This window comes from Heptranchias perlo, chromosome 4, assembly GCF_035084215.1.
Source record: "Heptranchias perlo isolate sHepPer1 chromosome 4, sHepPer1.hap1, whole genome shotgun sequence".
In the NCBI taxonomy this organism is placed as follows: Eukaryota; Metazoa; Chordata; class Chondrichthyes; order Hexanchiformes; family Hexanchidae; genus Heptranchias; species Heptranchias perlo.
Window position 1 is genome coordinate 120999713 of NC_090328.1, and position 24525 is coordinate 121024237.

General features: G+C 43.9%; 1 protein-coding gene across 1 annotated transcript in view; it reads right to left on the reverse strand.

Moving 5' to 3' along the window:
• The window catches only part of palm2akap2 (PALM2 and AKAP2 fusion), a 123920-nt gene that overhangs the window by 18447 nt on the left and 80948 nt on the right, over positions 1 to 24525 (reverse strand). The window contains exon 5 of the mRNA XM_067983610.1: positions 3848 to 3962. Within this exon, the coding sequence (XP_067839711.1) occupies positions 3848 to 3962 (115 nt within the window). The remainder of the gene's footprint in view (positions 1 to 3847; positions 3963 to 24525) is intronic.

Sequence of the window (24525 nt, forward strand, 5' to 3'; positions counted from 1 at the left end):
CTTTCCAATTGGTGCAGGAAGGCGGGGCAACGCGAGGATGGGCGTGAGGGGCAGCCAACGGCGGAAGTGTGGGGGCGGGCCGGTTGGAGGCAGGAGGACATGTGATGAAACCTCCAGGAATACGTCCAGCTAGAGTTGGCAACCCTAGGCTGTACTAATGTCACCTTGAAGTAGAAGCAGTTCTCTCATCATAGCCTTGGCTACTGTTCTGTCCCTTTTAAACTACAGGGCAGATTCCACAGCAACTGTGGCAACAAGTGTGAAATAACACAACAGAGGAAAATCTCCTCTATGTGCTATGGTAGTGAAATCGAGAAGGTGCATCTAAAGAATGAAAGAGGAGCTGGGGAGTTCTCTCCAGTGCTCTGGGCCAATATTTATCCCTCAATCAACATCACTAAAAACAGATTATCTGGTCATTTATCTCATTGCTGTTTGTGGGATCTTGCTGTGCGCAAATTGGCTGCCGCGTTTCCTACATTACACCCGTGACTACACTTCAAAAAGTACTTGATTGGCTGTTAAGTGCTTTGGGGAGTCCTGAGGTCGTGGAAGGCGCTGTATGAATACAAATTTTTTCTTTTTTTCCTCCCTGACTGGTTAGGTTTGTGCTTGTCTGCTAATGTTTAAGCGCAGACTTGCTTGATGCTAGAACTCCAATTTGTGTGGAGCGTCTTAGTAGACTTTGGTGATGATGGTTTAGTGATGTCTGTGGAATTGCACACCAACACATTCAGGGGGATTGGAAAAGGGGCAGATATTGGAAGCTTTATCATCGGGCCATCCATCAGAACGGCAAAACAGCATGGCAAACATGTTGGGTGATGTCAGTCAAAGAGATCCCTTGACACATTCGCTTCTCATTACTGAAGAAAAGGACATCCGTTTGCTTACAATGCAAGTACTCAACTGAGACCAAATATAAACCTCTTGGCCAATCTCACTTGGACTCTTTGAGAGACAAGTACATACTATTCGTGTAATGTAGTCAGTAATCACATGATGGTATTCTCCCTAACAATAACTAATTTCACAGAATCATAGAATGATACAGCACAGAAGGAGGCCATTCGGCCCACTGTGCCTGTGCCGGCTCTTTGAAAGAGCTATCCAATTAGTTCCACCCCCCCCCTGCCCTTTCCCCATAGCCCTGCAAATGTTTCCCTTTCAAGGAGTTATCCAATTCCCTTTTAAAAGTTATTATTGAATCTGCTTCCAACACCTTCTCTGCTCTAAGGAGACCAACCCCAGCTTCTCTAGCTTCTCCACGTACCTTGAGTCCCTGAACCCTGGTACCATTCTAGTAAATCTCCTCTGCACCCTCTCTCAGGCATTTTGAGCATAAAGCATCCTCTGGGTGTTACGCAGGGAGGAACGTCAGGCAAGGAGGATCACATGCCTACAATGCAGTTTGCCACAATCGGGCAGGCTCCACTATGATATCACCACAGTCGACCAGCCCACCGTCACTCACTGTCTAGCCTCAGGTGTGTAGAATGGCTGCTTCAGAGCTGTATCAAAGGTCTGCTGATGTCCACGTGACTTAGGGTTGCCAACCCTACAGGATTATCCTGGGGTCTCCAGGAATGAAAGCTGAATCTCCTGCTGCGAGCAACCCAAGAGAAAAGTCAATCGTGCATCAAAAATTTTTTTTTTCATGATCTTTGAAAACTTTCATTTATTGGTTATAAAAATATTGGAGACGGGAAATGAGGCTGTTTGACAGTTAAGAATCATCCAATCGGGTAACAAAAAGTCTGTTGACTTTCCCCAGTTGGCTTGGGAAGGCAATGGGCTGGGAGGATGGAGGAATCGGGTGACCAATGGCGAGAGTGGGGGTGGGGAGGTTGGAGGAGGTAGGTCATGTGATGAAACCCTCCAGGAATTTGTCCTACCAGAGTTGGCAACCCTAAGGTGACTGCATCTGAGCAGGAGTCACTGCCTTCACAGGGAGAGGACAAAAGGAACAAAACTTTGGGCGTGAAGATACTAGCTCAATTGCTAAATTTAAATCTGAGATAGATAGCTTTTTGGCAACCAAAGGTATTAAGGGAAATGATTCCATCACGGAGATGTTGATTTGTGGAGGGTAATTTTCCAAGTATACATGGTTGGTGAGGAATCTTGACCATTGACATGCATGTCGGAAAATTACACCTCATCATGTCCTCCATAGATCTTGATTGATTGCTGTCTTGTTTCAAAATTTGTAATGTCATTTGTTATTATAAAAATCACACAAAGACATATTTTTAACTTCCCTGATCACCCCAGTGTTTTGCAAGCACCCGACATAAACTTTGCTGAACCCGGCTGTATTTCTGGGTTCAGCTCATTTGAATGTTGTGGAACTACTGCCTTTGATATGGTGCTTGATCAATGGGGGCCTGGAATCTAACGTGTGCAAATTAAAGGGCAAAGCGACTTTTGGCATGGTGGTTTTTTACATAGAATTACATAGAATGTACAGCACAGAAGCAGGCCATTCGGCCCAAGTGGTTCATGCCAGTGTTTATGCTCCACACGAGCCTCTTCCCACCCTTCTTCGTCTAATCTTATCAGCACATCCTTCTATTCCTTTCTCCCTCACGTGTTTATCTAACTTCCCCTTAAATGCATCTATGTTATTCTACGTGGTAGCAAGTTTCACATTCTGACCACTCTCTGGGTAAAGAAGTTTCTCCTGAATTCCCTATTGGATTTATTGGTGACTATCTTATATTTATGGCCCCTAGTTCTGGTCTCCACCAAGAGTGGACACATCTTCTCTACGTCTACCCGATTGAACCTTTTCATAATGTTAAAGACCTCTATCAGGTCACCCCCTCAGCCTTTTCTTGTCAGCAGCTGAAGATGACGCCTGGAACCAGCTGTGCCTCCTTGAACCCTGCTTCAAGAAGAAGGCCGTTACCATCGTGCTGCATCGAGTGCAAAGTCAGGAGGAACCTGCCGTCTCTACGTGATGAGGGGACAGACAGGGAATTTGACCGCACATAGTCATGATTGGTAACTGCGATGGTGGTACTGTGGTGAGCATAGCTGCCTTCCAGGCAGTTGACCCAGGTTTTTAGGTAATTGCCAAAAGAACCAAGAGGGAAGATGAGGAGAAATTTTTTTACGCAGCGAGTTGTTATGATCTGGAATGCGCTGCCTGAAAGGGCGGTGGAAGCAGATTCAATAATAACTTTCAAAAGGGAATTGGATAAATACTTGAAGGAAAAAATTTGCAGGGCTATGGGGAAAGAGCAGGGGAGTGGGACTAATTGGAAAGCTCTTTCAAAAAGCCGGCACGGGCACGATGGGCCGAATGGGCTCCTTCTGTGCTGTTGTGCATCCACAAACTTTGGGAACCTTTCCTGTTGTGAATACTGAAGAAGTTATCCCTTCTTTCCTCCTGGGATAGTTGATTTCCATTTTATCCTCATTTTCAATTCGTCCCACCAGTGTTATTGTGGACTCAATGTTAAGTCCTGGTCCAATCCACTGCAGCTTCTGCATGTGTTTCTGGGTTGCGGGGAGCTGTGCCAGTCAGGAACTACATTATCATCAGGAGCTAAGAAGATACCTCAGGAAAATGATGGGACTGGATATCAGTGTAATACTGTATTATCTGCGAAGCCCCGACTCTTTTTGATCCGTAATTTACAACCAAAAATCAGGGCCCCTTTAACAGAAATGCACATATCTATTTTTTTAAGTCGCTAATGCATTGATATCCTGCTGTTTTATAGAGGTTTCCTGCTTTCTATTCCAATGGTGACTTTTCAAGAGTTTTGATTCAGATCCAGACTTCCAGCTCCCAAATGCTTGTCCAAAATAGCCAGTGAATAATGCCCGTTATGTTTACCTTCTGCAAGTCCTCGATGGATTTCTCGGCTTCTCTCAGTTTTTCTCGAATGATTTGCTCTTTGGCAGCTATTTGGGATTCTTCTCTCTCCAGTTGCTCTATTTCCACCTCGAGTCTGAAAGAAATAAAGGAAATGTGTTATTGTGTGCATTCTTCCAGGCCATTTCTTGGCCGCAACGTGTCTGTCCATCACAAAGAAAGGCTAATGACATTACAGCCAAGGCTCCATCAGGTGCACAAAGAAACACTTTTCTTTCCAAGGCTAGGCTCTTCTGATCTCTCTGTACTTTTCCCATAGCTAGTTCCTTCCCAACGTTATCATCCTTTTCCATGGCTTGCACCTTTCTGATCTCCATGCTTCTTCATATTCATATCCCACCTTCTCCATTGCAATCTCCCCAAGGACAACAGCAAATATAGCTGAGTGCGCTCCGCCCAGTATCAGCTGACAGTCAGGCCTATGAGAAGCCTAAAGGTAAGAACTTTTTTATTCCTGTGGGGCTGGGAGGAGCGGGAGTGCTCTTCCAGGCTCCACAAAACCAGCCTGATTAGCTGCTGCTATGGCTCCCCTCCTCCACCATAGATCGGGGCCTCCCTCCCCACGGACCTACCTTCTTTCAGCCCAGAGTGCTCCCCTGAGGCGCTCAATTTCCGTCTGCAGCCTGCTGCCCAATGCCCTCAAAATGGACCGGGCCTCCCTCCGGGGCTATTGCCTGATTCTAGGGTAGATAATCTACCCCTACATCCTTCAACACACTGACAGCAAGGTCGCAGGAAATCCAATAGTATTATATTAAGAAAATGTATGCACAGAGAATGAGCTGCACACTGTCCCTTCAGCTCTGCGCCTGGGGCCCAAATCCATTCTGGACTGATGTGATAAAATCACCTCTCTCTGCTGGGTGTAAAGATGCTAAATTTGGGCAGTCCTAACCCAGCTTCCCGTGGATGCAGGCTGACGATACAAAACTGCCTGCGAATTGGCACAAACTTGCAAACTCAGAGAGTCCATTTGGATTGCTAACGTGGGAAATGGAAAAAATTCACTGTGGTCCTATGTTCCAGTGAGACTGGGCTTAGGGAACATTGACCCAGATTTTCCTGTCAAAATAATGGTGAGGCTAATGGTGCTTGCTGTTATTTATGTGCAAATGGTACACTAACTTCAGGCAAGGGGCAGATGCGCGGATGAACTCAAATATCCAAAAGTTGCTGTCCGAGTTAGCTTAGTGTAAACGGATCTTGCTGTCTGCCTCACCATTCAAATGCATTGAGCGACGTGAAGTTGCTGTATTTGCGCGGTAGATACAGACTAAACTCGCCAAAGGAAGTTAAGTCTTGTCCATTCCAGTCTAAATACCCTTTTAACGACGTGATAAGTGTTAATTACTGCCAGTCAATCACTCTGGCACTGAAAATTAACTATTACAAGTGTGAAGTCTCATTCCTTCATGTATTAATTTCCTACATTACAACAGTGACTACACTTCAAAAGTACTTAATTGGCTGTAAAGTGCTTTCCTGAGGTTGTGAAAGGCACTTTATAAAATACAAGATTTTCTTTCTTTCAATTGTTGTCAGAGTTTTTAAAAATTTCAAATTTCAAATTTAATTTTTTTTTACTTTTCCATTCTGTCTCTTCTTTTCTCTCTCTCTTAATCCATTCTTTCCCTCTCTTTATTTCTCTTTCTATACCAGATTTGACATTGGATTCACCCACTCTAATTTAGACTTCCTTGCACTGTTTATTTCACAATCCTTCAATCTGATGGGTTAAGGAGATGCCAAGTTGCTTGCCCTGTTCACTCAGGTCCCAGATGCCCTGTTTCCCTCGCTGCGATGTTATCAGCTCGCACTTTCAACAACTTGCCACACAAAAAATGTAAAAACCTAAACGTGCAAGGGCAAGTCCAAATAACGGCAGATGTTGTTAGATGCCCTGCTACAGCAAATCATGGCCCATTATTCTGCTGTAGGGATGGAGCTCGTCTCTGAAGTGTTATATCCACCCTGGGAATTTTCAGTTCTCACAATGGAAGTGCGAAGTGGGAAAATGATCCCTTCCTGGCCACTGGCACCTCTCAGCTTATTAAGCACAAACATTCACCTAAATAAGTAGATAAATAAAACATTGAAACAGCAATGTAGTAACTGCAGGGCTCTGATGTCATCTTAGGAACCAGGTGACTGTTACAAACTGTGTGAGATTCATTCCGGTGGATGTGATTCTATTTTAATGACTTTTTGTAATCACAGTAATTAGAATTATCAAATTTTAATCCTGCCACCTATACCCATCTGCATCTAAAGACTGTAGCAACATAGCAGAGGAATGCCTACCATACCAGCACATTTCAATGGCAAATAATTCTTAGTTCCTTTCAGAGATACCATTTTCAAAATCAATTAGTACATGTAAACGAGGAACACACCAGCAGTAACAAGTTAATTATTTAGTTAAAGGAAATCCATATGACAGATATGTGATAATGCATTTCCTGTCTACCTTTCACCAATTTGTACTTAATCAACATGTTTTCACCAAACCGCTCAAGTGAAAAGCATAAGGTTTGAAAAGATTAATATTGGAAAATCTTATAAAGTGTTTCGTTACACCTAATTTAGAACCCAGTTATTATCCATTTTGTTCTGTCTATGTTGTGTTTTTAAGTAGGACAGAGTCAGATCGTACATTGAGCAGATGGGCAGAACTTTCCACTGGCAAGGCCCTGCACACAACGGGCAATTGTTTACAATTCTCCATCCATTGATGTCAATGGCTACACAATCCCAGGCAATCCACCCACAATTTTCTGATAAGCCACCCACTGTCATTGAGTGGAAAAACTGTGTAGGACACTGACTCAATGTCAACAGAGTCACCTAGTTGTAAAGGACAATGGTCACCATATGACAATGGACCCATTGCACAGGTGGGAAGTTCTCATTAATTTGCATGTGGAACAAACTAATGACACTTGTGGGCTGAAGTTATATCGTGTGACATTAACAATGAACATGTGTGAAGAAAATAGGTTAATACCTTTGTTAGAACTGCAAAGGAATTTCATATGAATGTTTGAAAGAAAGAGAGAAAGAAAGAAATACTTGCATTTATATAGCACCTTTCACAACCTCAGAACGTCCCAAAGTGCTTTACAGCCAATGGAGTACCTTTTTTTGTCACTGTTGTAATGTAGGAACATGGAAGCCAATTTTCACACAAGGTCCCACAAACAGCAATGAGATAATCTGTTTTTTTAGTGATGTTGGTTGAGGGATAAATATTGGCCAGGACACCAGGGATAACTCCCCCGCTCTTCTTCAAAATAATGCCATGGGATGTTTCACGTCCACCTGAGAAGGCAGACGGGACTTTGGTTTAATGTCTCATCCGAAAGATACCACTCCAACAATGCAGCCATCCCTCAGTACTGCACTGAAGTGTCAGCCTCTGGAGTGGGACTTGAACCAACAACCTTCTGACCTCAGAGGCGTTTCTGTGTTTTTGATTCCGTAAATCATTTTAATTGTAAATAAACTTGGTCAGTAGTTTAGCCCAGACAAAGCTGTCCAGTGTGACATTTTCTGCCTTCTGGATTAACTGGATTGGTGGGCATCCCACATTCTCCTCAGTAATTTACTGTACTTGAAGTAAACTGCTAGACCCAGGCAAACCCATTATGGCTGAGTGTAAAAGATACAGGTTTCGGTTGGTGAGAGATGCAGTCTGCTTACAGAAACTGTTATTAAAACCATCTGCATGAGGAAAAGCTTGAACTGTAACTAAATCATTTTGCACTAAATGGATATAGAGTGGGATTACCTGTGAGATGCATCCTGTAATTCCCTGATCTCTTTATTGAAATCAGTTTCAGCCTAAGACCCTTTTTGTGGCTCATCAGAGACAATGATAGAGTTTGGAACTGATGATTCTTGTTAACATTTTCCTCTACAGAAGCTTTCAGAAAGTAAGTGACTGAGACTATGTAAATGGCTGGGTATTCTGCGGCGAGTGACTCACCTCCTGACTCCCCAAAGCCTTTCCACCATCTACAAGGCACAAGTCAGTAGTGTGATGGAATACTCTCCACTTGCCTGGATGAGTGCAGCTCCAACAACACTCAAGAAGCTCGACACCATCCAGGACAAAGCAGCCTGCTTAATTGGCACCCCATCCACCACCCTAAACATTCACTCCCTTCACCACCGGCGCACCGTGGCTGCAGTGTGCACCATCCACAGGATGCACTGCAGCAACTCGCCAAGGCTTCTTTGACAGCACCTCCCAAACCCGCGACCTCTACCACCTAGAAGGACAAGAGCAGCAGGCGCATGGGAACAACACCACCTGCACGTTCCCCTACAAGTCACACACCATCCTAACTTGGAAATATAACACCGTTCCTTCATCGTCGCTGGGTCAAAATCCTGGAGCTCCCTTCCGAACAGCACTGTGGGAGAACCTTCACCACACGGACTGCAGCTGTTCAAGAAGGCGGCTCATCACCACCTTCTCAAGGGCAATTAGGGATGGGCAATAAATGCTGGCCTCGCCAGCGACGCCCACATCCCATGAACGAATAAAAAAAAAACTAGGATCTGAAGTGGGTTTTTTTGACAAGTTATTTGATGATGGAAGATATTACAGCTGGCCTTGATCTTACCCTCCCTCAAGGCCCATTACACAGAGAGTACAGCACAGAAACAGGCCACTCGGTCCAACTGGTCCATGCCGGTGTTTATGCTCCACACAAGCCTCCTCCCATCCCTCTTCGTCTAACTCTATCAGCATAACCTTCTATTTCTTTCTCCCTTTCTAGCTTTCCCTTAAATGTATCTATGCTATTTGCCTCAACTACACCATGTGGTAGCAAGTTCCACATTCTTACCACTCTCTGGGTAAAGAAGTTTCTCCTGAATTCCCTATTGGATTTATTGGTGACCATCCAATATTTATGGCCCCTAGTTTTGGACTCCCCCACAAGTGGGAACATCTTCTCTACGTCCATGCAGATGCATTTCCAGCAGGTGTCACTGGATACTGATCAAAAGCGGGAATTCTGGTGAAATGTTGCATCCTCTAGCCCAAAGGCACAATGGTTAATTGTAACACTCCAACTGAGATCAGCTAACTTAGTATAGACTGGGAGAATTGAACTTGTGACCTTCTCGCCTGTACTGCTTGGTGATGTTCCAGCCAGTGCCTTTACCCAATTGGCTAGATCTTCAGAGGAGCTCGAATCTCAAGTCAGACATTGTAATGGCTGGAATAAAACAGAAAATGCTGGAAATACTCAGCAAGTCAGGCAGCACCTGTGGAGAAAGAAACAGAGTTAACATTACAGGTCAATGACCATTCGTCAGAACTGGAAGCAGTTGAAGATTGAACAGTTTTTAAGCAAGTACAGAGCCTGGGAAAGGGGCGGAGAGAGGAAGGGGAGGCGAGGAAAGAACAAAAGGGAAGGTCTTTGGAAGGTCCCCTGGCTCTGTACTTGCTTAAAAACTGTTTAATCTTCAACTCATTCCAGTTCTGACGAAGGATCATTGACCTGAAACGTTAACTCTGTTTCTTTCTCCACAGAAGCTGCCTGACTTACTGAGTATTTCCAGCATTTTCTGTCTTTATTTCAGATTTCCAGCATTCATAGTATTTTGCTTTTGATTGTAATGGATGGGGCAGGTGAGGCAACTGCCTTCTCTGACTATGTTCAAGGTGGGAGGCGAGAGTTCAAGCAGTTGTCTCTGGTTAAACGCCGTAAGTAAAAGCTGACTAAGTAGAAACCTTCTCTGCTCAGGGCTTTAAATGCAAATCTGGGTCATTCTTTCACCCGTATAAACATGGTAATAGGATTCAAGTGTGTTCCCAAGGGAATCATACTCAATGTGCATGGTAATTAGTTTGGAAGCTACCATCACTCTTACACTTTTATTTTCATGAGATGAAGGATAAATGGGACTAATAAGTCAGTTCTTCTGCATCCGTCTTAGCAGAAACAATGCAATCTCGAGTAGAATAAGACGCCAAGGCTGAATTTCCTCCTGCCGAGCCAAGGGTTGCTTTAGGTCAATTGGATGGCCCATAAACTCTGTTCGAAAGTGAGCATCTATACATGTCAGGCGAAGACAGGGTTTGATTCAGTTGTGATGCCCTTCATGGTAGAGCGGCACACCAATACTTGGCTCACATTTGAAGGACAGCCATTTGGGCAACGTTCTGGATGGGCTACTGACCATAATTGAGGAGGGGAGAAAACTGGAAAATATACTTTTAAAGCCCATGGCGGCCAAATATTTAAAAGCTCCTGCAGTTCAGTGCTCACAGAAAGAACAGCAGAGTATCTGGCTGATACTTCCCAGCCTTTAGCGAGAAGACACTCTCCCCAAAGCAGAAATGGTTGTTAATTATGTAAAACTATACCGATTACGGCAGCAAATCATATCCAGATACCGCAGCAGTTTTATACAACATGATCAAGATCCAGAATGCTCTTATTCTATATCACAACAACAACAGCACCTTTAATGTAGTAAAACATCCCAAGGCGCTTCACAGTAGCGTTATCAAACAAAATTTGACACCGAGCCACATAAGGAGATATTAGGTGACCAAAAGAGGTAGGTTTTAAGGAGCGTCTTAAAGGAGGAGAGGGAGGTAGAGATGTGGAAAGGTTTGGGGAGGGAATTCCAGAGCTTAGGGCCTAGGCAGCTGAAGGCACGGCTGCTAGTGGTGGAGCAATGAAAATTGGGGGTGCGCAAAAGGCCACAATTGGAGGAGCGCCGGGATTTCGGAGGGCTGTGGGACTGGAGGAGGTTACAGAAATAGGGAGGGGCGAGGCCATGATGGGATTTGAACACAAGGATGAGAATTTCAAAGTTGAGGCGTTGGTGGACCGGGAGCCAATGAAGGTCAGCGAGCACAGGGGTGATGGGTGATCTCAGTTAAAATGGTTACTGAACAGCTTGAGCCAATCGTGAATGTGGTATTATTTGTGTTATCTTGAATGTCTGAGCAATGTAAATTCAAATCCTTTGATATTACTGAACTGCTTCCAATTGAAGTAGCCCAGTAATTGATCCACTCCTGAGTATGCCACATCTTGCTCATCTTTGCCTTCCCTTCATGTGCTTGTTATTGATCTCACACTTGAACATTACCTGATTGGAAACTGGCCCTTGAGTGTAAAAGGCTGTCCTAATAGAAGAAATTTTGATAAATAATTTTATTTAATCACGCTGCTTGTTCGACATCCGGTACTGGATAAGCAGAAATTTCCTCCGTCTAAATACTGGGAAGACCAAAACCATTGTCTTTGGTCCCGGCCACAAACTCCGTTCCCTAGCCACCAACTCCATTCCTCTACCTGGCCGCTGTCTGAGGCTGAACTATAACGTTCACATCCTTGGCATTCTATTTGACCCTGAGATGAGCTTCTGGCCCCATAACCTCTCCATCACCAAGACCGCCTACTTTCACCTCTGTAACATTGCCTGTCTCCGTCCCTGCCTCAGCTCATCTGCTGCAGAAACCCTCATCCATGCCTTTGTTAGCTCTAGACTCAACTATTCCAATACTCTCCTGGCCAGCTTCCCATCTTCCACCCTCTGTAAACTTGAGCTCATCCAAAACTCCACTGCCCATGGCCTAACTCGCACCAAGTCCCGTTCACCCATCACCCCTGTGCTCTCTGACTTTCATTGGCTCCCCGGTCCAGCAGCGCCTTGATTTAAAAGTTCTCATCCTTGTTTTCAAATTCTTCCATGGCCTCGCCCCTCCTTATCTTTGCAACATCATAAACCCCATAACCCTCTGAAAAGTTTTCGGCAAGACAGAATGACAGTAAATGTACTTGTTAATTGGCTCAAATTCAGACTTGGTCAAGGCTTTTGGATCTATAAATTTTTCTTAAAATGTGTTCCTAAATAGGCTTTATATTTTTACATTTTGATTGATGCAATCTGAGATTTTGTTTCAGAAATGTAAATTTGCTACCACATGGAGCAGTTGAGGTGAATAGCATTGATGCATTTCAGGGAAGCTAGATAAACACATGAGGGAGAAAGGAATAGAAGGTTTTGCTGATAGGGTTAGATGAAGTAGGGTGAGAGACGCTTCCGTGGAGCATAAATACTGAATAGACCAGTTGGGTCGATTGGCCTGTTTCTGTGCTGTAAAATTCCATGTAATAGCCATCCCCCTCCTTCTAAAGGTGCTTTGTGAAGCACAGTGTGTGGATTAGGAGAGCAAAGTCACAGGGCGAGTGATTCTTTCAGTGCAAGGAATGCAGTCAAAACACAGGTAACAACAATAGATGGGGGACTTCACCAATGGTATATGTAAGTACATTAATACTCCATGTAAACTGGAAGTTTTTTTAAATGATGGAAGTATTATCATTCAAATCAATCAATAAGGGGGAGAGGGGTGGGGGGAAGGGTAAACAAATTTCCCCTTCAACAGGAGCGGTTAGTTCGATGTACTGAGAGCAGAGCAGTCAAAGACTGACTACACTCCAATGTGTTTAAAGATGCAGAATGATCTGAAATGAAGTAATGCATCTGGATGGTTATTATATTATAATTTATATAAGACATTTATGAAGGGAAAGAGATGTTATTTTTCAATTTTCTTTTATGTACTGTCTAAAAGAGACAGAAGTGTACTTGAACAGTAGCATAAGGAAACAGGTGACAGGTGACAGTAAGCAGCACAGTGTGATAACGTCTACCTCCGTAAATGTTAGCTGTGGCTCAGTTGCTGGCACTCGTGCCTCTGAGTCAGAAGACTGTGGGTTCATAGTCCCACTCTAGAGACTCGAGCACATTATCTAGGCTGACACTGCAGTGCAGTACTGAAGGAGTGCTACACTGTCAGAGGTGCTGTCTCTCAGATGAGATGTTAAACTAAGGCCCTCTCAGGTGGACATAAAAGATCTGATAGCACGTTTATCTGGCAATTATCTCATTGCTGTTTGTGGGAGCTTGCTGTGTGCAAATTGGCTACTGCGTTCCCTACATTACAACAGTGATTGCACTTCCAAAGTATTTCAATGGCTGTAAAGCACTTTGGGATGTCTTGAGGTCATGAAAGGTGCTAAATAAATGCAACTAACTTCCTTCCTTCCATTTGTCTATACCCAGTGAAGTGGTTAAGGTGCAGCCAACATCATTTAGATACCACTGTCACTACTGTGAACAGCATAGGCTGTTCGAGGACCAATGGCTCATTGGGATAACACAGGCATCATTAGTTTCAATCACAATATTTCTCACGAGCTTCAAATAAACACAGACTTGTCAAGTGTCGCTCATTAGGAGGGACAATCACTTTGGTTTAAAAAATGTGATCTGCTCCTCAATTGCTCAGTGAATAAAGACACTAGCTAGTTGAGTGGGGCTGAGCTACACTGACCAGGAAAGTCCTAAATTCGATCTCTGGTCTGTGCTGACCATTGTGAAAAATCAGCCACTAATCACAAGAAAGAGATCCCTTACTGGAAAGTGCACATGTTAATTTTGGGGGAGGACAGCACTGTATCCCTAGCTCTGTAACCTCCTCCAGCCTTACAACCTTCCGAGATCTCTGCGTTCCTCCAGCTCTGGCCTCTTGTGCAACTCCCATTTACTTTGCCCCACTACTGGTGGCTGTGCCTTCAGCCATCTAGGACCTAACCTCTGGAATTCCCTACCTAAACCTCTCTACCTCTCTCTCCTCCTTTAAGACTGCTTAAAACCTACCTCTTAAAACCTGTCCTAATATCCCCTTTTTTGGCTTGGTGTCAATCTTTCTCTGATTACAAAAGCAAGGAAGTTATGAACCTTTAGAAAACACTAGTTGGGCCACAACTGGAGTATTGTGTCCAATTCTGGGCACCGCACTTTAGGGAGGATGTGAAGGCCATAGAGAGGGTGCAGAAGAGATTTACTAGAATGGTTCCAGGGATGAGGGACTTCAGTTACGTGGAGAGACCGGAGAAGCTGGGGTTGTTCTCCTTGGAACAGAGAAGGTTGAGAGGAGATTTGATAGAAGTGTTCAAAATCATGAAGGGTTTAGATAAAGTAAATAAAGAGAAACTGTTCCCATTGGCGGAAGGGTCAAGAACCAAAGGACACAGATTTAAGGTGATTGGCAAAAGAATCAAAGGTGACGTGAGGAAAAACGTTTTTTTACACTGCCTGTAGTTATGATCTGAATGGGCTGCCTGAAAGGGCGGTGGAAGCAGATTCGGTGGTGGTTTTCAAAAAGGAATTGGATAAATACTTGAAGGGAAAAAATTTGCAGGGCTATGGGGAAAGAGCGGGGGAATGGGACTAACTGGACTGCTCTTACAAAGAGCCGGCACGGGCTTGATGGGTCGAATGATCGACTGGCCTCCTTCTGTGCTGTAACCACTTTATGATTCTCTGATAGTACCATACAGAACAAAATGCAGCACGACATGAAAATCTCCCTTACCTCCCTCAATTACTCATTGTCACTGAAGTTTCCTAACCAAAGTTTTGAATTTGCTCCCCGAGATCTTCCACTGCACACGGGTAAATTCTGCGTGTAGATCAAGACCCAGAAATCCCCCAAATTCCTTGACATTTTAATGCAAGTAGCTTCAGAACTTCCAGGGTTTTTTCCCCAATTACTTGTGAATCTATTGCAACTTTTCATTCATTGATTTCTTTTCACATTGTGGGGACAGAGTGTAACGAAACATTCACTCGTTATTCAGTTTCCATTAAATCACACAAATTCAGTCATAGAATCAGCCATTCGGCCCATCGTGCCTGTGCCCGTCTTATGCAGCAAGACACAGATCACAACGAAAATGCCTGGACTGGGGTGGGGTGGGGGGTGGTGAGGAGTGGGGAGAGACGGTGTTGTGGCCCCCATTGGCAACTTTTTGATAGTGTCCCCACTAGTCACCATGGCAGAGGGGCCATTCTAAAAAAAAATATATATATATATATATATTACTTGCCTTCTCTTTGGGCCTGAACTCCCAGATAGGCCTTACATCCACCACTGGGCCTGCAGGTATTCTGCCTTCACCAGGTTTAGCTGCGCCAATTCTTCCTTTGAGGGCCGGCATTGAGGGAATTCCCAATGTAGGGATCTTCGCGACCCCTCCCCTCCTCTGGTAGGGCCCTCCTTCTGTTGTTGGCCACGTTCTGGGCCGGTAGGGGCTCCAGACGCAACAGGCCATTTTGTGGGCACTTTGATGCTATGCCAGGACTTGTCGCATCCAGGTTCTGATGTGGTATTCACCCCTTCTTGCTTACTCCCCCTGAAGTTACTGCAGGAGTATAGGAACATAGGAACAGGAATAGGCCATTCAGCCCCTCAAGCCTGTTCCGCCATTCAATGAGATCATGGCTGATCTGTACCTTAACTTCATCTACTCGCCTTGGTTCCGTAACCCTTAATACCCTTACCTAACAAAAATCTATCAATCTTAATTTTGAAACATATAGGGATGCTGGAAGGGCTGCCGATTTTCAGGCCTAATGTCTTTATGCCTAAATGTGGAACTGAATATGAGTTGGGAATTCAAACAGTTTCAATAGCCTTGATATTTAGACTCAGATACTGCATATCAGTGGGTAGCACTCTCGCCTCTGAGTCAGAAGATTGTGGGTTCAAGTCCCACTCCAAAGATTTGAGCACGTAATCTAGGCTGACAATTCAGTTCAGTACTGAGGGAGTGCTGTACTGTTGGAGGAGTCATCTTTCGGATAAGGCGTTAAACTGAGGCCCAGTCTGCCCTCTCAGGCGTACGTAAAAAATCCCATTTCGAAGAAGAGCAGTGGGGGTTCTCCCTGGTGTCCTGGCCAATATTTATCCCTCAACCGAACATCACTAAAACAGATTATCTGGACATTATCATATTGTTGTTTGTGGGAGCTTGCTGTGTGCAAATTGGCTGCCACGTTTCCTACATTACAACAGTGATTGCACTACAAAAGTACTTAATTGGCTGTAAAGCACTTTGGGACATCCTGAGGTCGTGAAAGGTGCTATATAAATGCAAGTCTTTCTTTCACATGCATGAAAAAACATTTGAAAACTTGCTTTAAGAATTGAAAATGTGCTTTTTACCCTCGATATAAAACTATACCCAAAGCATTTTACCCTTTACAAAGTCAGTGTTAAAAAAATCAACTATCTCCGTCATCCATATTCTTCCTCTCCTGTGTGTATCAAAATCAGAAACAGGTTTATAATCTTGTTACACACAGTGCAGAGAGAAAACCTTTGCCCCTGAAGGTGACTCCGAGGTATGGTTCCAGTGGTGCAGGCAGCTCGTCCCTTCCTGGTCTACGCAAGCACTCTTCGCAAGGGAGCCGAAAGTCAATTTGGGATATTTCCAAATCCTACACATAAGAAGTCCAATGGCAGGGGCAGAAAAATAAAACAGGAGGAAAGTGATTTTTCCTTAAAAGAGTGAAGGATTTCCAAATTGAAATGCGATATTTCAAAATGAATAACTTCAGTCACCAAAGATGTACAGTATCTTGGAACAGAATTTTCTTCATCATATACATACATATTAGGTGAAGGATTTTCTAGTAAGGATATGAAGATTATGTTCTCGATAAATCTGCGAAAATTATGTCCCTATCATTGACACTCTAATATGTACATCACTGTTCAGTGCCATGAGCACTGACAGTCGCTTCCAGTTTAAAAATCAACCCAAAATACAACTGCCCGTATCAAATAAAATTATCTATATTATAAATAATGAGACAGCAGAGAATAATTTCAAGGCTAGTTCAATCGAAGGGTTCAAGCAATGATTATACACAGCTCACGCTTCATTCCGCTGGTACAGATCTTTCCCTCAACACCTCGATTAGATCACTCGCAGGCATCCATTATTCTTCATCTATTTAATTGAAACAAGATGACTTTCTTCGACCATCGTATAGTGCCGTGCCTTACTAACAGAAGCTGATTCAACAGAAAATTAACTGAATGTAATTCGTCTGTTTTTTCAATTCTAGTTATAGAGAGAAATCACTTCATTTTAAATCGATCCTGAACCCCATCTCCCCAAAGATAGTCACAAATATCACTGAAACTAGTGGTTGCTTCTTACCTTCTGCCATCGCTGTCAAAGCCTTCCTTCCAACTAGCTGGCTTGCTTGATTCAAAATATATCCCGGTGCAAACTAAGAGAGTAATCCATACCCCACTTAATCTCGTTCACTGCTTTGCTGCTTTGTTACAGTTCCACAGAATCTGTTCGGGGTCAGTGAAGTGCATTAAATTCTCCAGATACCCAGGTGTCAGAATCTGGGCTCAGCTGGGATCTAGCAGCAATCTCAGCGCTCGCAATCCTTGCACAGTACTCAGAATTACCCGATTGCTTCGGAAATAATCTCTAATTAAAACTGAAGGTCACTCAAGGGGGCCTATTTCCAGTTTTCAAAGTGCTAATTGTTCAGTGAGCCATGACTGTAATGAAGTCAGCGTAAATATGTATTTATATTTGGAACTTATTGCATGTGTGAGTGTATGATATTCTGTATAGTATACGGGTGAGATGGGGTTTCTCAAACTGTGTCAGACGTGGTTCAGTTGGTAGCGCTGTGGCCTCTGAGTCAGAAGGTCGTGGGTTCATCATTGGCAGCCGTGCCTAGGACCTAAACTCTGAAGTTCCCTCTCTAAACCTCTCTACCCTCCTTTAAGACGCTACTTAAAACCTACCTCTTTGACCAAGCTGTCCTAATACCTCCTTATATGGCTTGGTGTCAAATTATGTTTGATAATCACTCCTGTGAAATGCCTTGGGACGTTTTACTACGTTAAAGGCAGTATATAAATGCAAGTTGTTGTTGTTATAGTTGTTGAAGTCCCACTCAGGAGACTTGAGCATGTAATCCAGGCTGACACTCCAGTGCAGTACTGAGGGAGTGCTGCAAAGGTGCCATCTTTCGGATGAAACGTTAAACCAAGGCCTCGTCGGCCCTCTCAGGTGAACGTAAAAGATCCCATGGCACTATTTTGAAGAGGAGTAGGGGAGTTCTCCCCGGTGTCCTGGCCAATATTTATCCCACAACCACAATCACCAGAACAGATTATCTGGTCATTATCTCATTGCTGTTTGTGGGAGCTTGCTGTGCGCAAATTGGCTGCCGCGTTTCCCTACATTACATTACAGCAATAACTACATTTCAAAAGTACTTCATTGGCTGCGAAGTGCTTTGGGTCATCCTGAGGTCATGAAAGGCGCTATATAAATGCAAGTTCTTTCGTTCTTTCAAACTGTCTGAATTGGGCCAAAACTTGGATATTCTGAAAAAATTTTTAAAGTTGGCTCAATAGAGCCTTTGTAAATTCAGTTGCTTATCTTTGTAAGAGCTGGTCTGACAAGAATAACAAGGCTCTTTGGAACATTAATGTGCTGCAATATGAAGAGGTAGGATGGAGTTGTATGAATCTAACCTGCAGCTAAGTGAGGTTTCGGAGTTCTGTCATTGTGTGTCAAACATCACCTAACATCATCTCTTTCAGTTCTGCGCAAAACTTTATTCATCTTCTTATCACCAGAAGACTTGACTTCTGCAATGTTCTCCTTGTAGGCCCGCCCAACTCCGGCAAATACAACTCTCTTAGAATGTTCGGGCCTCGGTCCTTCACCTTCACACAGTTCTGGACTTCCATCACCTTTCACAATGGAAAGAGAGCTCCTCGTTGTTCCAAATGATAACATTTCGACATTTTAGGTGTAATTCAGATGTAAGAATTGCAGGCAATGCCGCTGCGATTTTCCAATACGCACAACCAGTGCCAAAGTTCCCTGCCAGGAGAGCGAGCTCAGAAAATAGTCCCTATATCTGTTTATTTCAACTGTAGCTAGGCCAGGGGACTGGGATTTTTAAAATGGAGGTCAGGGCCGTTCTAGTTAAATTTTCCATTGTTAAAAGAAAAAAGAAACAACTTGAATTTCTATAGCACCTTTCATGACCTCAGCACGTCCCAAAGCGCTTTGCAGTCAATGAAGTACTTTTGAAAATCTAGTCACTGTTGTAATGTAGGAAATGCAGCAGCCAATTTGCACACAGCAGGGTCCCACATACAGTAATGAAATAAATGACCAGATAATCTACTTGAGGTGTTGGTTGAGGGATAAATATCAGCCAGTACTGAGGAAGCCTAGATTATGCGCTCAAGTCTCTAGTGAGGAATGAACCCACAACCTTCTGAGTCAGAGGCGAGAGTTTTACTACTGAGCCAAGGCTGACACTGTTAGCTTGAGAGGTAAGTAAACAATTCTATCTGGAGGCATTACATTTAATGGGGGAAAAATTCTTTCTGGTCTGTATGACATCTGCTGGCATGAGATGGTTTGTTGAAACACAGTGCCCCGAATGAGTTGATGTCATGCGATGAAATGAGGTCAGGTGATTTGAATATGCTAATGTTTTGCTGATGCACTTTGCATGTTGTGCTGGGAATGAGTGAGGTCAAGGGGTGGGATTTTAAATGTCAACAGCTCTTAAAGAGCCACCAGCACCTTCAGTGCAACAGGAGTCTTTGGGTGGGAAGAAGGCTGGTGCCAATGCAACAGAGATGTTTTGAGGCCAAGTTATGTAATATCAGGTATTCTGGATGGTCCTACAGGAAGGTGAGAGCCAGCCGGGAGAAACAAATTCTTCAATCACACCAAAGCCTCCCTTTGCAGTGCACATTTACAATGGACGTTGAGCGGCTTGAGTGTTTCTCAGGCACTTCAGCCACATTATGAAGAGGAGGCCTCATTTAAATGGGTGATGGGGCCTTAATGAGACTTGTGCACATTTGCTGCATAGGATCCTTGTTCTCAATTTCAATTCTCTTTATGGCCTCACCTGCCCTAAACTATCTCAGTCATCTCCTCCACCTGTACATTCCTGCATGCACCCTCCACCCCCCTGATAATGGCTTGCTGCTTCTTCACTCCATTATTGGAGGTCACTCTTTCAGTCACTGTGCTCCTGCCCTGTAGAGCTCCCTCCGATGCCTCTCTGCTATGCCAGCTGTCTGTTTTCAAAAAACCTCTCAAAATTCCTTTTTTTTTGCAGTCCCACCATCACTCTATTTCCCCTTTTTGCCCTTGCTCGGTGTCAAGTTTCCCTCTGCCATTGACTTGAAACATCTTTCTGCAAGTGAGGGGTGATATCGAAATGTAAGATGTTGCTGTAAGGGGCCAACCGCTTCTCCATAAGAAGGATCCGTCAGTCCCAAACTATTTTTGTACACCTTTGAGTGACTTGTTACACAAGTGACATTGACTGACATCTGGGAGCAGATGTTCAATCTGTTTGTTGGGCTGGGGGAAGTATAAAGCATAAAGCCAGCTTACGGGAAAGGGAAGAGAATGTAACAAAATCGATTTTTATCATAGAATCCTAGAATCATACAATACAGGAGGCCATTCTGCCCAGTGCGCCTGTGCTACTCTTTGAAAGAGCTGTCCAATTAGTCCCATGGCCCTGCAAATTTTTCCCCTTCAAGTATTTATCCAATTCCCTTTCAAAAGTTATTATTGAATCTGCTTCCACCACCCTTTCAGGCAGCGCATTCCAGATCATAACAACTCGCTGCATAATTTTTTTTCCTCATGTCGCCTCTGGTTCTTTTGCCAATTACCTCATCTTTAAAAAGAATCCTATTTGTCACTTTGGACCATTCTCTGCTATTTTTTGAGTGCTGCAAGGCAATTGAAATGTTTTTCTTCTTCGTGTGTCTGGTTTTCAGCAGCATGTTTTATTTTCTTTGAAGAAGTATGCCTGGAGTGAAATGTAAGGAACAATTTCCACCCCCTCTCATATTTGTCTCCATTTCTCCTCTCCAAAGGCACTTACTCAGTGGCCTGTAATTAATCCTACATGTTCTAATGCCACTCTCTCAGGTATCTGGAACTCGTCTAATTCACCTCACAAATGGATGGAGTGGGACATCAAGTGGCAACAGTAGGCTGTGCAAGCTCGTGCAAACACGCAGCGATACCACCCCATCAAGTACAGCACGGGACTAGAGAGTGTTATATCTTCACCACTGTTGATTTATATAAAACGTAATGCCGATTATTACAAGAAAATAAATTACACGCAGCATATTTTCATTGTGTGGTGATAGGTGTTTCAGATGAGAGCCATTACAATTCCAAAAGCATGGAACTCGCTTTTAATGCTGCCCTCCAAAACTATAGTGGGATCATGGTCATATAATATATATATTTTTGCCTGAGATTATTTTGCCATTTGAAATTGGCCCAATCACGCGTGTGCAATGTCGGCCCGGATGTGACCACTTTCAATGGCTGCACAGTTCTATTGAATTAAGGAATTTGGGATTTTTTTTTCTTTCCTTATCATTGTCTCAGTTTTTGCTTTGTTTTCCTTGTGGGTATTGAGTTCATTTTTTTTTGCTCTATCTTTTATTTTGGCATTGACCGCGATGATACACATGTGATGTGGAGCTGTCTGATGGAGCTCTTTCTCAGTTCTATCTGTGTTTTAAAGCCCAGTTTTTAATTTCTATCATTATTACTGTGGTAGTTTTTACATAGAATTACACAGAATTTACAGCGCAGGAACAGGCCATTCAGCCCAACTGGTCTGTGCCAGCATTTATGCTCTACACGAGCTTCCTCCCACTCTACTTCATCTCACCCTATCCGCATTCCTTCTATTCCTTTCTCTCTCATGTACATATCTAGATTTCCCCTTAAATCCATCTATGCTATTTGTCTCAACCACTCCATGTGGTAGCGAGTTCCACATTCTAACCATTCTCTGGGTAAAGAAGTTTCTCCTGAATTCTTTATTGGATTCATTAATGACTTTCTTATATTTACGACCCCTAATTTTGGACCCCCGCACAAGTGGAAACATCTTCTTTACGTCTAACCTATCAAACCCTTTCATAGTGTTAAAGGCCTCTATTAGGTCACACCTCAGCCTTCTCCTTTCTAGAGAAAAGAGCCCCAGCCCGTTCAGTCTTTCTTGATCGGTACAACCTCTCAGTTCTGGTATCATTCTTGTAAATCTTTCTTGCTCCTTCTCCAGTGCCTCTATGTCCTTGTTGTAATATGGAGATTTTCATTAGATTTTCTAGTCCGTTGAGCTTTTTCAGACTTTTTTTGGTTTGCAATCATGCATGCACAAAATCGGGCCCATGCTAGACATATCAGCACATGCATAAATGTATTGTTTTCTAAAACATGAATTTTGATTTGAGTTCTGCAATACAATAGAAAAAACATTTCTTCCTCTTACAGGTGGAAATGATTTACTCCTACAGGTATTTTGGGATGTTTCACAAGGTATTTCTATGTGAAACTATGAGCGCTGTCAGAAGCAACCCTGTAACGTAAACCTTCCAATGTTCTCTCTGTTGGAGGCAATGGAATCTCCTCAAGGGGTGAGTTCACAACCAAGGCCCATTCTATCCTCACCCAGGCCCTACCCTCACAGATGTCCAGCCGATAGGGTTGCCAACCCTCCAAGATTGACCTGGAGTCAACCAGGAATTAAAGGCTAATCTTCAGGACACTGCTGCGAGCAACACCCGGGAGAAAAATCAAAGGGGCATTAAAAAAATCTGTGCTTTTTTCATTTTCTTTGAACACTTTCATTTATTAGTTATAAAAACATTGGAGATGGGGAAAAAAATGCTCTTTGACTGGGCGGGGCGGTTGGAGTTGGGAGGTCGTGTGATGAAACCTCCAGGAATATGTCCACTCAGAGTTGGCAACCCTACCAGCAGAGATCATGGCTAATGACTGGGTACGAGAATCTTGGTTAATTTTCCCTCTCCTGACGATGTAGAGTCCCTGCCCTGCGAGGACTAGGGATTGAACTTGGGATCTTCCTTGTGTGTGTGGATTTTTTTTTATTCGTTCATGGGATGTGGGCATCGCTGGCGAGGCCGGCATTTATTGCCCATCCCCAATTGCCCTTGAGAAGGTGGTGGTGAGCCGCCGCCTTGAACCGCTGCAGTCCGTGTGGTGAAGGTTCTCCCACAGTGCTGTTAGGAAGGGAGTTCCAGGATTTTGACCCAGCGACGATGAAGGAACGGCGATATATTTCCAAGTTGGGATGGTGTGTGACTTGGAGGGGAACATGCAGGTGGTGTTGTTCCCATGTGCCTGCTGCTCTTGTCCTTCTAGGTGGTAGAGGTCGCGGGTTTGGGAGGTGCTGTCAAAGAAGCCTTGGCGAGTTGCTGCAGTGCATCCTGTGGATGGTACACACTGCAGCCACTGTGCGCCGGTGTTGAAGGGAGTGAATGTTTAGGGTGGTGGATGGGGTGCCAATCAAGCGGGCTGCTTTATCTTGGATGGTGTCGAGCTTCTTGAGTGTTGTTGGAGCTGCACTCATCCAGGCAAGTGGAGAGTATTCCATCACACTCCTGACTTGTGTCTTGTAGATGGTGGAAAGGCTTTGGGGAGTCAGGAGGTGAGTCACGTGCCGCAGAATACCCAGCCTCTGGCCTGCTCTCGTAGCCACAGTATTTATATGGCTGGTCCAGTTAAGTTTCTGGTTAATGGTGACCCCCAGGATGTTGATGGTGGGGGATTCGGTGATGGTAATGCTGTTGAATGTCAAGGGGAGGTGGTTAAACTTTCTCTTGTTGGAGATGGTCATTGCCTGGCACTTATCTGGTGCGAATGTTACTTGCCACTTATTAGCCCAAGCCTGGATGTTGTCCAGGTCTTGCTGCATGCGGGCTCGGACTGCTTCATTATTTGAGAGGTTGTGAATGGAACTGAACACTGTGCAATCATCAGCAAACATCCCCATTTCTGACCTTATGATGGAGGGAAGGTCATTGATGAAGCAGCTGAAGATGGTTGGGCCTAGGACACTGCCCTGAGGAACTCCTGCAGCAATGTCCTGGGCCTAAGATGATTGGCCTCCAACAACCACTACCATCTTCCTTTGTGCTAGGTATGACTCCAGCCACTGGAGAGTTTTCCCCCTGATTCCCATTGACTTCAATTTTACTCACTGAGTAAATTTTACTCACTGATTAATTCACGGAGCCACTGTGGGAGCCTGGACAACTGTCTTTCATGAAAAAGTGTTTTGTAAACCTTTTTTTGCTTGGGTTGGCGAAAGAGTTTTGATGCAACTTATATTATGTTGTAAACAAACAATAAAAGACTTGCTGCACATTCTTCATGCACATGGCTTCCCCGGCAAGGTACCTGGGGGATATCTGGATACTCAGGAACTGTAGTCCAGCAAGTCAATGCCTTCAGGAGAGAAGGGAAGAAAACAGGCAAAATAAAAAAAAATGATTCCAGTGTGGCTGTTTATTTATGACCATTGTTTTGGCTCTTTCTTATGTTTTTGTGAGTCAGAAACTTTCTTTATAGGCTGAGCTGACTTATGGGTGCAGCGATAACCACAAGAAGCAGGGTAAGGGATGGAGAATTCTGGAGCAAGCTAGTATTCGGAAGTGGTTTGGGATGCAGCTGACATAAGTCTGGATGCAGTAAGTGTGTAGAGAGACAGTGAGCCTTCACTCAGTAATGCCTAGATTTAGTTATGGTTTCCTGTATTGAGCAATCTTTTCAAGGGCCATGTGTAATCAGCTACTCTCCCTGTGTAGAGAGGTGGCTTATTATACAGTCAGTTAGTTGCTCTTTATGTGATTATAGACAATTGGGTCCATTTTGAATGGCCCTCGCCTG